The 12,671-nt window shown below is 40.5% G+C and overlaps 1 protein-coding gene across 1 annotated transcript in view; it reads left to right on the top strand.

The window, feature by feature from the left end:
- Positions 1-12,671, top strand: part of zgc:56622 (uncharacterized protein LOC326033 homolog) — a 43,193-nt gene that overhangs the window by 23,898 nt on the left and 6,624 nt on the right. Inside the window, exons 7-8 of the mRNA XM_039763461.1 lie at positions 4-91; positions 10,926-11,009. Coding sequence (XP_039619395.1) covers positions 4-91; positions 10,926-11,009 — 172 coding nt within the window. The remainder of the gene's footprint in view (positions 1-3; positions 92-10,925; positions 11,010-12,671) is intronic.

Below are 12,671 nucleotides of genomic sequence, written 5' to 3'. Positions count from 1 at the left end.
TAGTCACAGGGGAGAAAAAGACCCTGAAAATTTGTTGCAGGACCCTGTTGTAGCTGAGATAGGAAGGAAGCACAAGAAGAGCCCAGCACAGGTAAGAGACTGTAGCACACGTGGGAATACATGATGAAGGCTTTAAAATGACCCACCACAGGACACAACCTTGGTGCGAGCTGGCTCGAGGGTTTCTACACACTGCCCTGGGCACTTTAAATATTTGGCTGGTCACTGTAAATTATAAGGGCAGACTGAGAGCTCTAATACATTCAGGCAAACATGCCAAAAGTGTGAAAATGCATAAATGAAAACAGGCATGGTGCCCAGTAATTGTAGACAGACATGTGCAGCAAGGCATATACAGGTATTGAGGGTATTGTTTTTGCATTTTTTTTTTAAAGTCCACTTTTGATCCTTTTGCGATTTTATACTTCTTATGACGATTAATAAAATGTAAACTTCTAATTTGAAACATTTTACTGCAAGTTAAGTCTTCAAGGGCCCTGGTGTAGTTCAGCCTTGTTACAGATCCCCTATTTAAAGGAAGATGAAACACAATAAAATATTTATTAATCACTGGCGATGCTACATGTCAAAAACAGGCAGTAAAATATTTTAATATACAGTGCATCCTGAAATTATTCACAGCGCATCACTTTTTCCACATTTAGTTACGTTACAGCCTTATTCCAAAATGGATTAAATTCATTTTTTTCTTCAGAATTCTACACACAACACCCCATAATGACAACATGAAAAAAGTTTACTTGAGGTTTTTGCAAATTTATTAAAAATAAAAATACTGAGAAATCACATGTACATAAGTATTCACAGCCTTTGGTCAATACTTTATCGATGCACTTTTGACAGTAATTACAGCCTCAAGTCTTTTTGAATATGATGCCACACGCTTGGCACACCTATCCTTGGCCAGTTTCGCCCATTCCTCTTTGCAGCACCTCTCAAGCTCCATCAGGTTGGATGGGAAGCGTCGGTGCACAGCCATTTTAAGATCTCTCCAGAGATGTTCAATCGGATTCAAGTCTGGGCTCTGGCTGGGCCACTCAAGGACATTACAGAGTTGTCCTGAAGCCACTCCTTTGATATCTTGGCTGTGTGCTTAGGGTCGTTGTCCTGCTGAAAGATGAACCGTCAAGAGGTCAAGAGCGCTCTGGAGCAGGTTTTCATCCAGGATGTCTCCCTACATTGCTGCAGTCATCTTTCTCTTTATCCTGACTAGTCTTTCAGTTCCTGCCACTGAAAAACATCCCCACAGCATGATGCTGCCACCACCATGCTTCACTGTAGGGATGGTGTTGGCAAGGTGATGAGCGGTGCCTGGTTTCCTCCAAACGTGACGCCTGGCATTCACACCAAAGAGTTCAATCTTTGTCTCATCAGACCAGAGAATCTTGTTTCTCATGGTCTGAGAGTCCTTCAAGTGCCTTTTGGCAAACTCCAGGTGGGCTGCCATGTGCCTTTTATTAAGGAGTGGCTTCCGTCTGGCCACTGTACCATACAGGCCTGATTGGTGGATTGCTGCAGAGATGGTTGTCCTTCTGGAAGGTTCTCCTCTCTCCACAGAGGACCTCTGGAGCTCTGACAGAGTGACCATCTGGTTCTTGGTCACCTCCCTGACTAAGGATCTTCCCCCCGATCGCTCAGTTTAGATGGCCAGCCAGCTCTAGGAAGAGTCCTGGTGGTTTTGAACTTCTTCCACTTATGGATGATGGAGGCCACTGTGCTCATTGGAACCTTCAAAGCAGCAGAAATTTTTCTGTAACCTTCACCAGATTTGTGCCTCGAGACAATCCTGTCTCGGAGGTCTACAGACAATTCCTTTCACTTCATGCTTGGTTTGTGCTCTGACATGAACTGTCAACTGTGGGACCTTATATAGACAGGTGTGTGCCTTTCCAAATCATGTCCAATCAACTGAATTTACCACAGGTGGACTCCAATTAAGCTGCAGAAACATCTCAAGGAATAATCAGTGGAAACAGGATGCACCTGAGCTTAATTGTGAGCTTCATGGCAAAGGCTGTGAATACTTATGTACATGTGATTTCTCAGTTTTTTTATTTTTAATAAATTTGCAAAAATATCAAGTAAACTTTTTTCACGTTGTCATTATGGGGTGTGGTGTGTAGAATTCTGAGGGAAAAAATGAATTTAATCCATTTTGGAATAAGGCTGTAACATAACAAAATGTGGAAAAAGTGATGCCCTGTGAATACTTTCCGGATGCACTGTACTCTTGCCCTAGGTGTACTTTCAGTGCCTTTCCTCCATATTTATGTGTGTAAACATCTGTTTAACTGGTGCTCCCTCTCTCAAGTGTGTTCCAATAAAGCCAGCTTTTGCCTCTGCCATTATTATTCTTAGCGGTTTCTCACCTTCTGTCCAGTTTTGTACTTTACATCTTTGAAAGCAACTCTTTTATAATCCCCCTCATGCATCTCACACTCGCACTTCCTCTTTCATTGCATCACCAAAGCCAAACTGACCAATCATATTGCTTGAGAAGAACTGAACGCACATACCTTATTGTTTCATTAAATAACAAATAGACATATTTAGCAACATGAAAAGAATGAGTGTTCCCCATTCATATTGATTTTCAACCTCACTTTGTGTCAAGAAAATGAAAAAGAAGAAAGAACATAAGATACTGCTCTTTTCAGAAGTGTCTACATAATGACCATTAGGGATCTTAAAGACAAGACTGAAGTTGACCTCTTAAAACCAAAATTTCAAATCAAATTAATTTTTTTTTGTCATATACAATTAAACACACAGTGCAAATTGTACTGAAATGCTTAGTTAAAGAAGCTCAAGAAAAATAAAATATTGTAATAAACCACAGAAAAGACAGACATAGGCACTTCTGTCTTGGATAATAAAAAAAGCTGTTGCTGTCCATAACAGACTTGTAGGTGGCAATAAGACGTGGTACGAGGTGCTCAGTGGTAACACATGTTTACATTTAAAAACTTTAACATTTTAATAGAGTGGGTCCATCTCGTTGTGTCCACAAATGAAACATGCTGATAGAAGTTCGCTCCTTTCAAGGTTTCCTGGTTGAATTCACCAGCATTCTAGGGTCAGAATGACTCATCATTATATTGTTGGTAACAGACTGAACCATTTCTGTTGCGGAGGAAATAAACATTAATTTGGATGATGTAATTGATCTCCGAGACAGCATTTCAATGTTTGCATCTTACATTTTAGTTTTACTTATAAAGTGCTCACTTTTTTGCCTTTGCTAATTCACATAAATCTACAGTTTCTCTCCTGCCTTTTCCACTTTGTCTGATCATATTAGATTACATTTCTCCAGAATTCAATAGCACCTGAAATAAATAGGTACTTGGCAGCACCCAAAATGCCACAGTACCTGGCCTTGTCATTGTATGGTGGCAGACCTGTTCTGAATTTCTTTCCCCCTTTACTTTTATCTCCAATCCAATCCAGATCCTTGCCCTTTCCATCCTTTGTATGAGCTGCTAAGCTGCTCCTCCAATAAGGTGTAACAGAGCTCTTTAGACAGCAGTTCTACCAGCTGAGTATGGGAATATATGAGGCTCAGTCAAAAAGTTCTTGGAATTGTAAAACAGTGGGAGAGAGTGAGAGATCAGATTACACACACATTGTTCTGGAGGGGAGTGCAGCACATCTGTAGACCAGTTACAACAGGTCTGGATTGTGGAAAATGAGCTTCAGATACGCTATGAGACCACAATTTGCACATGAACTTGATGTCAGCACGTTGTTCGAATTGTGGCATTGTGCCGAATGACAATGCACATGTCTAACTCAAACTGTAATTAAAACAATACTACACGGCAAAACCAAACCAGGCCTGTTGTAACTGGTCAACAGATGTGCTGCGCTCCCCTACACAACAATGTGTGCGTAAGTTCATCTCTTGCTCTTCCGCTATTTTACAATTCCAAGAACTTTTTGACTGAGCCTCATACAGTGGTGTGAAAAGCTATTTGCCCCCTTCCTGATTTCTTATTCTTTTGCATGTTTGTCTCACAAAATGTTTCTAATCATCAAACACATTTAACCATTAGTCAAATATAACACAAGTAAACACAAAATGCAGTTTTTAAATGATGGTTTTTATTATTTAGGGAGAAAAAAAAATCCAAACCTACATGGCCCTGTGTGAAAAAGTAATTGCCCCTGAACCTAATAACTGGTTGGGCCACCCTTAGCAGCAATAACTGCAATCAAGCGTTTGCGATAACTTGCAATGAGTCTTTTACAGCGCTCTGGAGGAATTTTGGCCCACTCATCTTTGCAGAATTGTTGTAATTCAGCTTTATTTGAGGGTTTTCTAGCATGAACCGCCTTTTTAAGGTCATGCCATAGCATCTCAATTGGATTCAGGTCAGGACTTTGACTAGGCCACTCCAAAGTCTTCATTTTGTTTTTCTTCAGCCATTCAGAGGTGGATTTGCTGGTGTGTTTTGGGTCTTTGTCCTGTTGCAGCATCCAAGATCGCTTCAGCTTGAGTTGACGAACAGATGGCTGGACATTCTCCTTCAGGATTTTTTGGTAGACAGTAGAATTCATGGTTCCATCTATCACAGCAAGCCTTCCAGGTCCTGAAGCAGCAAAACAACCCCAGACCATCACACTACCACCACCATATTTTACTGTTGGTATGATGTTCTTTTCTGAAATGCTGTGTTCCTTTTACGCCAGATGTAATGGGACATTTGCCTTCCAAAAAGTTCAACTTTTGTCTCATCCTTCCACAAGGTATTTTCCCAAATGTCTTGGCAATCATTGAGATGTTTCTTAGCAAAATTGAGACGAGCCCTAATGTTCTTTTTGCTTAACAGTGGTTTGCGTCTTGGAAATCTGCCATGCAGGCCGTTTTGCCCAGTCTCTTTCTTATGGTGGAGTCGTGAACACTGACCTTAATTGAGGCAAGTGAGGCCTGCAGTTCTTTAGACGTTGTCCTGGGGTCTTTTGTGACCTCTCGGATGAGTCGTCTCTGCGCTCTTGGGGTAATTTTGGTCGGCAGGCCACTCCTGGGAAGGTTCACCACTGTTCCATGTTTTTGCCATTTGTGGATAATGGCTCTCACTGTGGTTCGCTGGAGTCCCAAAGCTTTAGAAATGGCTTTATAACCTTTACCAGACTGATAGATCTCAATTACTTCTGTTCTCATTTGTTCCTGAATTTCTTTGGATCTTGGCATGATGTCTAGCTTTTGAGGTGCTTTTGGTCTACTTCTCTGTGTCAGGCAGCTCCTCTTTAAGTGATTTCTTGATTGAAACAGGTGTGGCAGTAATCAGGCCTGTGGGTGGCTACGGAAATTGAACTCAGGTGTGATACACCACAGTTAGGTTATTTTTAACAAGGGGGCAATTACTTTTTCACACAGGGCCATGTAGGTTTGGATTTTTTCTCCCTAAATAATAAAACCATCATTTAAAACTGCATTTTGTGTTTACTTGTGTTATATTTGACTAATGGTTAAATGTGTTTGATGATCAGAAACATTCTGTGTGACAAACATGCAAAAGAATAAGAAATCAGGAAGGGGGCAAACAGTTTTTCACACCACTGTATATTCCCATACTCAGCTGGTAGAACTGCTGTCTGAAGAGCTCTGTTACACCTTATTGGAGGAGCAGCTTAGCAGCTTTTTGACTGACCCTCATATAATGCATCCCACTTTACATTCTCAGAATCTCTTACATATTCAGAAATTGTAGGTAGCTTTCAGATTCCGTTCACTCACACACCCTTCAACATCTCTCAAGTTTGCATCCATTTAAAAATGTATAGTAACAAGTCAGAGTCAAAATATTAGCATTAATAATACTACAAAATACAAAGAAAGAGAGCTTCTGTAAAAGGCTGCCACATGTTGGGCACTCAATACACAATGCTTGATGATTTAATGAAGAACTGAGGTTTTTGTTGTTGTTGTAGTAATAGTTTTTAAAGTAAAAAAAGTGAAAAGTGAACAAACTGAATTGACTGGACAGTTAGAGAGGAGTGCATGGCAATAGATTGCCCTGGGGCATGATGGGTACCAAGTATTATTATATATGTTTAGGCCATTGGAACTTAGATATTCTCCACATGCCTGCACAGATAGTTCTCCAGGTATCCCTGTTTTCCTCCCACATCCCATGTTAGGTTAAGTGACATTTCTAAACTGGTTCAGTGAGGATGTGCGCATGAGAGGACCTTGCGATTCCCTAGCACCCTATTCAGAGCTTGGTTGTTACCTTGTGAATTATGCTGCTGGAATAGGCTGTTTGCCGTGACCTAGAATTGGGTTAAGCATGTTTGAAAATGTCATGCTCTATTTGATGTGAGGAAAGTACAGTGTTAACATATTAAAATTAAATGAAATGGTTCTTGTACATAAAACCATGCCAAACACATATGCTGATATAGAAGGCTAAATAATTAAGGGTGGCTGTCCAGCTTGAGCTTTTCCATACAGGTTAGTCTTTTTTATACTTCTTCACTCAACACTGTCATCATTCGGTGACTCAGTCCAGTACATTTTCTCCAGGCTCTAAACACACTCAGACATTTACAGTAGCATTTTCTTGTCCATGGTATATTCTTATTTGCAAAAATATTCATCTATCACTTGTCTGACACTTACTGGACGTGCCGACTGAACGTCTATCTTGTTCATTTCTATTCAAGTGAGGAAGGTTGTCTTCTTGAATGACTGAACAGTAATGGACATCTAAGCCATCTGATGAGTATCCAATAAATGTGTGAAGATTATGTCCAGAAAGGCCCTGCCTAGCAAAATGGCACAGTTAATGGCCGCCATTTAAAGGAGGTGAATTTCATTCAACATACCAAGTCTAATCAGAAACGTAATACAGTATACTGCCGAGGTGGTGAGTGAGAAAGCCAGAAAGAGAGATACTGCTGAAGCCAAACTGGCATTAGATGGTTACAGTAATTGAATGTACTATTAGAGGACTAAAATACAACAACATACTATACACCAATAAAATATATTACATTCTTTAAATGTGAGATTCTGCATATAGAAATTTGCTAGGGATATATACGGCCTTGAGAAAATACTCGGACCCTTTAACTTTTTTCACATTGTTATGCTGCAACCTTGTTCATTTTAAATAATTTTTTTTCCCTCATCAAACAATACTCAATACCTCTGAATCACACACTGAAAACAGGAGTTTAGCAATTTTTGGAAATGTATTAAAAATAGAAAGCTCAAATATCACATGGACACAAATATTCTGACCCATTGCTATAATACATAAAGTCTGGCTCAGGTGCATCCCATTCTGATCATCACTGAGATGTTTCTGCACCTTGTTTGAAGCCAACCTGTGGTCAATTCAGTTCATTGGACATAATGAGGAAAAACACACACCGGTCTATAGAAGGTCCCACAGCTGACAAGGTGTATCAGAGCAAACACCATGCTGCGAGGTCGAAGGAATCGCTTGCAGAGCTTAGGGACAGCATTGTGTCAAGGCACAGATTTAGGGAAGACTGCAAAAAAAAGTCTATGGCATTGAAGGCTCCAAAGAGCATGGTGGCCTCCATAATTCTTAAATGGAAAAAGTTTGGAACAACCTCAACTTTCTTGAGCTGACAACCCAACAAAACTGAGCAATCAGGGAAAGAAGAGCAATGGTAAAAGAGGTGACAGAGAACTCATTGATTACTCTGTCTGGGCTCCAGAGAACCTGAGTAGAGATGGAAGAAACTTCCAGTAGGACAATCAACACTTCAGTAATCTGGTGTTTACTGAAGAGTGGCCAGACAACACATGTAATCTCACTAGGAATTTGCAAAAAGGCAACTAAAGGACTGTCACACTATGAAAAGCAAGATTCTCTGATCTAATAAATCCCAGATTAAACTGTCTGACCTCAGTTCTAAGCATCATATCTAGTGGAAACCAGGCTCTGCTCATCACCTGTGTAGTATACCATTCCATCTGAAACAATGGTGGTGGCAACAACATGCTGTGGAATGTACAGTGCATCCGGAAAGTATTCACAGCCCATCACTTTTTCCACATTTAGTTACGTTACAGCCTTATTCCAAAATGGATTAAATTCATTTTTTTCCTCAGAATTCTACAAACAACACCCCATAATGACAACATGATAAAAGTTTACTTGAGGTTTTTGCAAATTTATTAAAAATAAAAAAACTGAGAAATCACATGTACATAAGTATTCACAGCCTTTGCTCAATATTTTGTCGATGCACCTTTGGCAGCAATTACAGCCTCAAGTCTTTTTGAATATGATGCCACAAGCTTGGCACACTTATCCTTGGCCAGTTTCGCCCATTCCTCTTTGCAACACCTCTCAAGCTCCATCAGGTTGGATGGGAAGCGTCGGAGCACAGCCATTTTAAGATCTCTCCAGAGATGTTCAATCGGATTCAAGTCTGGGCTCTGGTTGGGCCACTCAAGGACATTCACAGAGTTGTCCTGAAGCCACTCCTTTGATATCTTGGCTGTGTGCTTAGGGTCGTTGTCCTGCTGAAAGATGAACCGTCGCCCCAGTCTGAGGTCAAGAGCGCTCTGGAGCAGGTTTTTATCCAGGATGTCTCTGTACATTGCTGCAGTCATCTTTCCCTTTATCCTGACTAGTCTCCCAGTTCCTGCCGCTGAAAAACATCCCCACAGCACGATGCTACCACCACCATGCTTCACTGTAGGAATGGTATTGGCCTGGTGATGAGTGGTGCCTGCTTTCCTCCAAACGTGACGCCTGGAATTCACACCAAAGAGTTCAATCTTTGACTCATCAGACCAGAGAATTTTGTTTCTCATGGTCTGAGAGTCCTTCAGGTGCCTTTTGGCAAACTCCAGGTGGGCTGCCATGTGCCTTTTACTAAGGAGTGGCTTCCGTCTGGCCACTCTACCATACAGGCCTGATTGGTGGATTGCTGCAGAAATGGTTGTCCTTCTGGAAGGTTCTCCTCTCTCCACAGAGGACCTCTGGAGCTCTGACAGAGTGAACATCGGGTTCTTGGTCACCTCCCTGACTAAGGCCCTTCTTCCCCGATCGCTCAGTTTAGATGGCCGGCCAGCTCTAGGAAGAGTCCTGGTGGTTTCGAACTTCTTCCACTTACGGATGATGGAGGCCACTGTGCTCATTGGGACCTTCAAAGCAGCAGAAATGTTTCTGTAACCTTCCTCAGATTTGTGCCTCGAGACAATCCTGTCTCGGAGGTCTACAGACAATTCGTTTGACTTCAACTGTGGGACGTTATATAGACAGGTGTGTGCCTTTCCAAATCATGTCCAATCAACTGAATTTACCACAGGTGGACTCCAATTAAGCTGCAGAAACATCTCAAGGATGATCAGGGGAAACAGGATGCACCTGAGCTCAATTTTCAGCTTCATGGCAAAGGCTGTGACTACTCATGTACATGTGCTTTCTCAACTTTTTTATTTTTAATAAGTTTGTAAAAATCTCAAGTAAACTTTTTTCACGTTGTCATTATGGGGTGTTGTGTGTAGAATTCTGAGGAAAAAAATGAATTTAATCCAATTTGGAATAAGGCTGTAACATAACAAAATGTGGAAAAAGTGATGCGCTGTGAATACTTTCCGGATGCACGGTATATCAGTAGAATGGAGGCTACAGGTAGAGTTGAGAGAAAGCTGAACAAAGCAAAAGTACAGAGATATCTTCAATGAAAGAAAACCTGCAACAGAACACTCTCAACCTCAGACTGGGCCAAAGGTTCACCTTCCACTAGGACAGTGACCCTAAGCCAAAAGTAAAGACAACACAGCAGTGTCAACTTTAGAATGTTCTTGAGTGGCCGAGCCAGAGCCTGGACTTGAACTCAATCAAACAACTTTGGAGAGAACTGAAAATGGCTGTCCACCAACAGATTACATCCAACATGACAGAGCATGACAGGATCTTCAGAGAAGCATGGCAGAAAAATTCCCAAATGCAGGGATGCAAAGCTTGTTGTGTCAGACACAAGAAGACTCCAGGCCGTAATTGCTGCCAAAAGTTCTTTAATGAAGTGCTGAATAAATGGTCTGTAACTTCTATTTCAACTTTTATCTTTAATAAATTTACAAAAGTTTCTAAATTCTTCTTTGTTATTATAGGGTATTGAGTTTTGCTTGTAGAGGGGAAGAAGGGAAGAAAGTAATTGAGGCTGCAACATAACAAAATGTGTAAAAAGTGAAGGGGTCTGAATATTTTCTGAAGGCTCTGTACTTAAGTCTTGTCATGGGTTGCTGGAGCCTATCTCAGCCAGCATAGGGTGAAAGGCAGGACCAAACCCTGGACAGGGTGCCAGTCTTTTGCAGATCAAATATACACACACACTGGGCCAATTTAAAACTGCAAACTCACCTTACTTGTGAGGAAACCCACTTAGACATGATGGGGAGAACATGCAGGGATGAGCCTGGGAATGAACACAAGTGTCCATACTGCAAGGGAGCTACGCAACTGTGCCATCCTACTTTACTTAGTGTAATTATAATATACATTTTTGTTATCTTAGTTGTAATACACGGCACTTTAAAAATCTGAAGTATTTTATCAGTGCATCTTAGTATGGTTTCAGAGTAGCAATCTAAAATTAAAATGAATCAGTACAACACCCTTTTAGTTTGGGCAACATTCTTTATTTTTACTTTTTTTGCATCTTATGGTGTTTATATAGATGCTACCCTAAAGAAATAACACTTCAATAACACAATAACAATAATCTATATGTCTATTTTGTGAACCCACAATTCTCATTTCAGGGATGTGGAGAGCAACCCTGGGCAAGATGCCAGTCCATCACAGACCACAGACATGCATACGTTGAAAGTCTCTCAAAAACAGAATCAGTGGATACCGAATGTTTAGTTAACAAGAATATAATGAATTCTACAATTTTATTTTCAGGTTCTTCTACGATATCATATAGAAAGAGGAGTCGCTGTCATTCCAAAAAGTGTGAAACCCAATGAAATTCTGGAGAATACTAAGGTAGTGAAATTAAAGAAATTGCACTCCTGTCAAATGACTGCACCATGTAAAAGTATTCAGCTACTTTTAAAGTTTTTAAGTGTTGTACCATTACAATGGTGATTTTCACATGTATACTTTTTATTGAAAAGCTGCATGCAGTTAGAAATTTTGAAAAAACATGTTACTTGTTTACCATCAAAAATCGTAGATTTTTTGTTTTTTTGCTAGCAGATATGACCAGTTCTCTGTGCTCTACGTAACCCTAACAAGGATTTACAGCACAAGCATTGCCATTGGTCACTGCCTGTCAATCACTAAATTCACTGTCACATTGTTCTGGGTAAAAAGTCTGTATAGGAAACTTTACTCTACAGGATTTTTAAAGGAAAGGTTTAGAAATGAAGAGTACAGAAGATTCTGCAAATAAAAATAAGAGATCAAGTCATAGGTACAAAAGGGTACAAAACAATATGTTTAATCTCCCACTGAGCACTACTAGTTCAATAGATAAAAAAGAATTTCACTATACTGCCCAGACAGCGCCTAGAAATGGGCATCCCCCAGAACTCATGAACTTGTTAAGAGACATAGGAAAAAGGACAGGGTATAATACTGGGAAATAATACAGAAGAGCTTGGGAAGAAGATACACATTTCAGTAAGACAATGTCAAACACAAGGCCGCAGTGTCCCTGAGTTGATTCAAAAGACAAATGTGGAAGATGGCCCTGCGAAAGTCCCAACCCCATTAAGCATAGTTGCCATTTAAAAAGGCAACAGTAGCTATGACGAATGTACAAAAATGACTCCTGATCAATGAGCAAAACAGGAAGACATGACATAACAGGTAGACACAAGACATGAAAGACTGCAATCTGTTATTGTGACAAAATGTGAGACAACCAAATATTATTTTTGTACCACTAGGGTTTAAATATGCATAATTATAAATTTTGTTTTCTGGAAATGTGAGATTGCAATAAATGGACAAATAGGAACAATATATTTTAGCATTATTTGTAATCTGCCAATTTTAGAAGTATTTAAATGGCTGGAATTCTTTTGCTAAGACTGTATGTTAGGACTGGAACACAGTATACCATCTGGCTCTCAGTTTTTAATACAAGATGCACTTTTTATTTTTGTCATCTTTCAGATTAGTACATACTTGCAAGCAGGTCCATCTTAACGTATTGGCTCAAAGGGCATTGGCCAGGGACCCCAGGAGCATAGGGGCCTATGGTATTTCTGATGTATGCTTCTGTTTTGCTCTCAAAACAGGGGCCCCAGTGCACCACTTTGCCTGGGGTCCTATGATGCTGGTAAGAAGGCTATGCTTATAAGCACCGAGTCTGACATAAGCAAAGCTGCACCTGGGATTTCCTATTACTGCACAGCTTACAGAACATCTCATCTTATCTCATATCCGCTTTCACTGGTGAGGGTTGTGGTGGCAGAAAGCCAAGCAGATCAGCCCAGACCTCTCTGTTTCCAGCTATAGATTCCAGCTCTTACAGTGAAATTAAAAAGTTAGCAGAGAGACTCACCTCAACTAACTGCTCACAACTTGGAGAAGTAGCGATTATACTCTGAGGCTCCCCCAATTTGCTAAGCTTCTCATCCTATCACACAGTGTCAGCAAAGAAACCTCATTTCTGCCGCTTATACTCGCAATCTCATT

Source organism: Polypterus senegalus, chromosome 9 (genome assembly GCF_016835505.1).
Source record: "Polypterus senegalus isolate Bchr_013 chromosome 9, ASM1683550v1, whole genome shotgun sequence".
NCBI classification, from domain to species: Eukaryota; Metazoa; Chordata; class Cladistia; order Polypteriformes; family Polypteridae; genus Polypterus; species Polypterus senegalus.
Note: the sequence above shows the minus strand (reverse complement) of the source record. Positions and strands in the feature narration are given on the sequence as shown.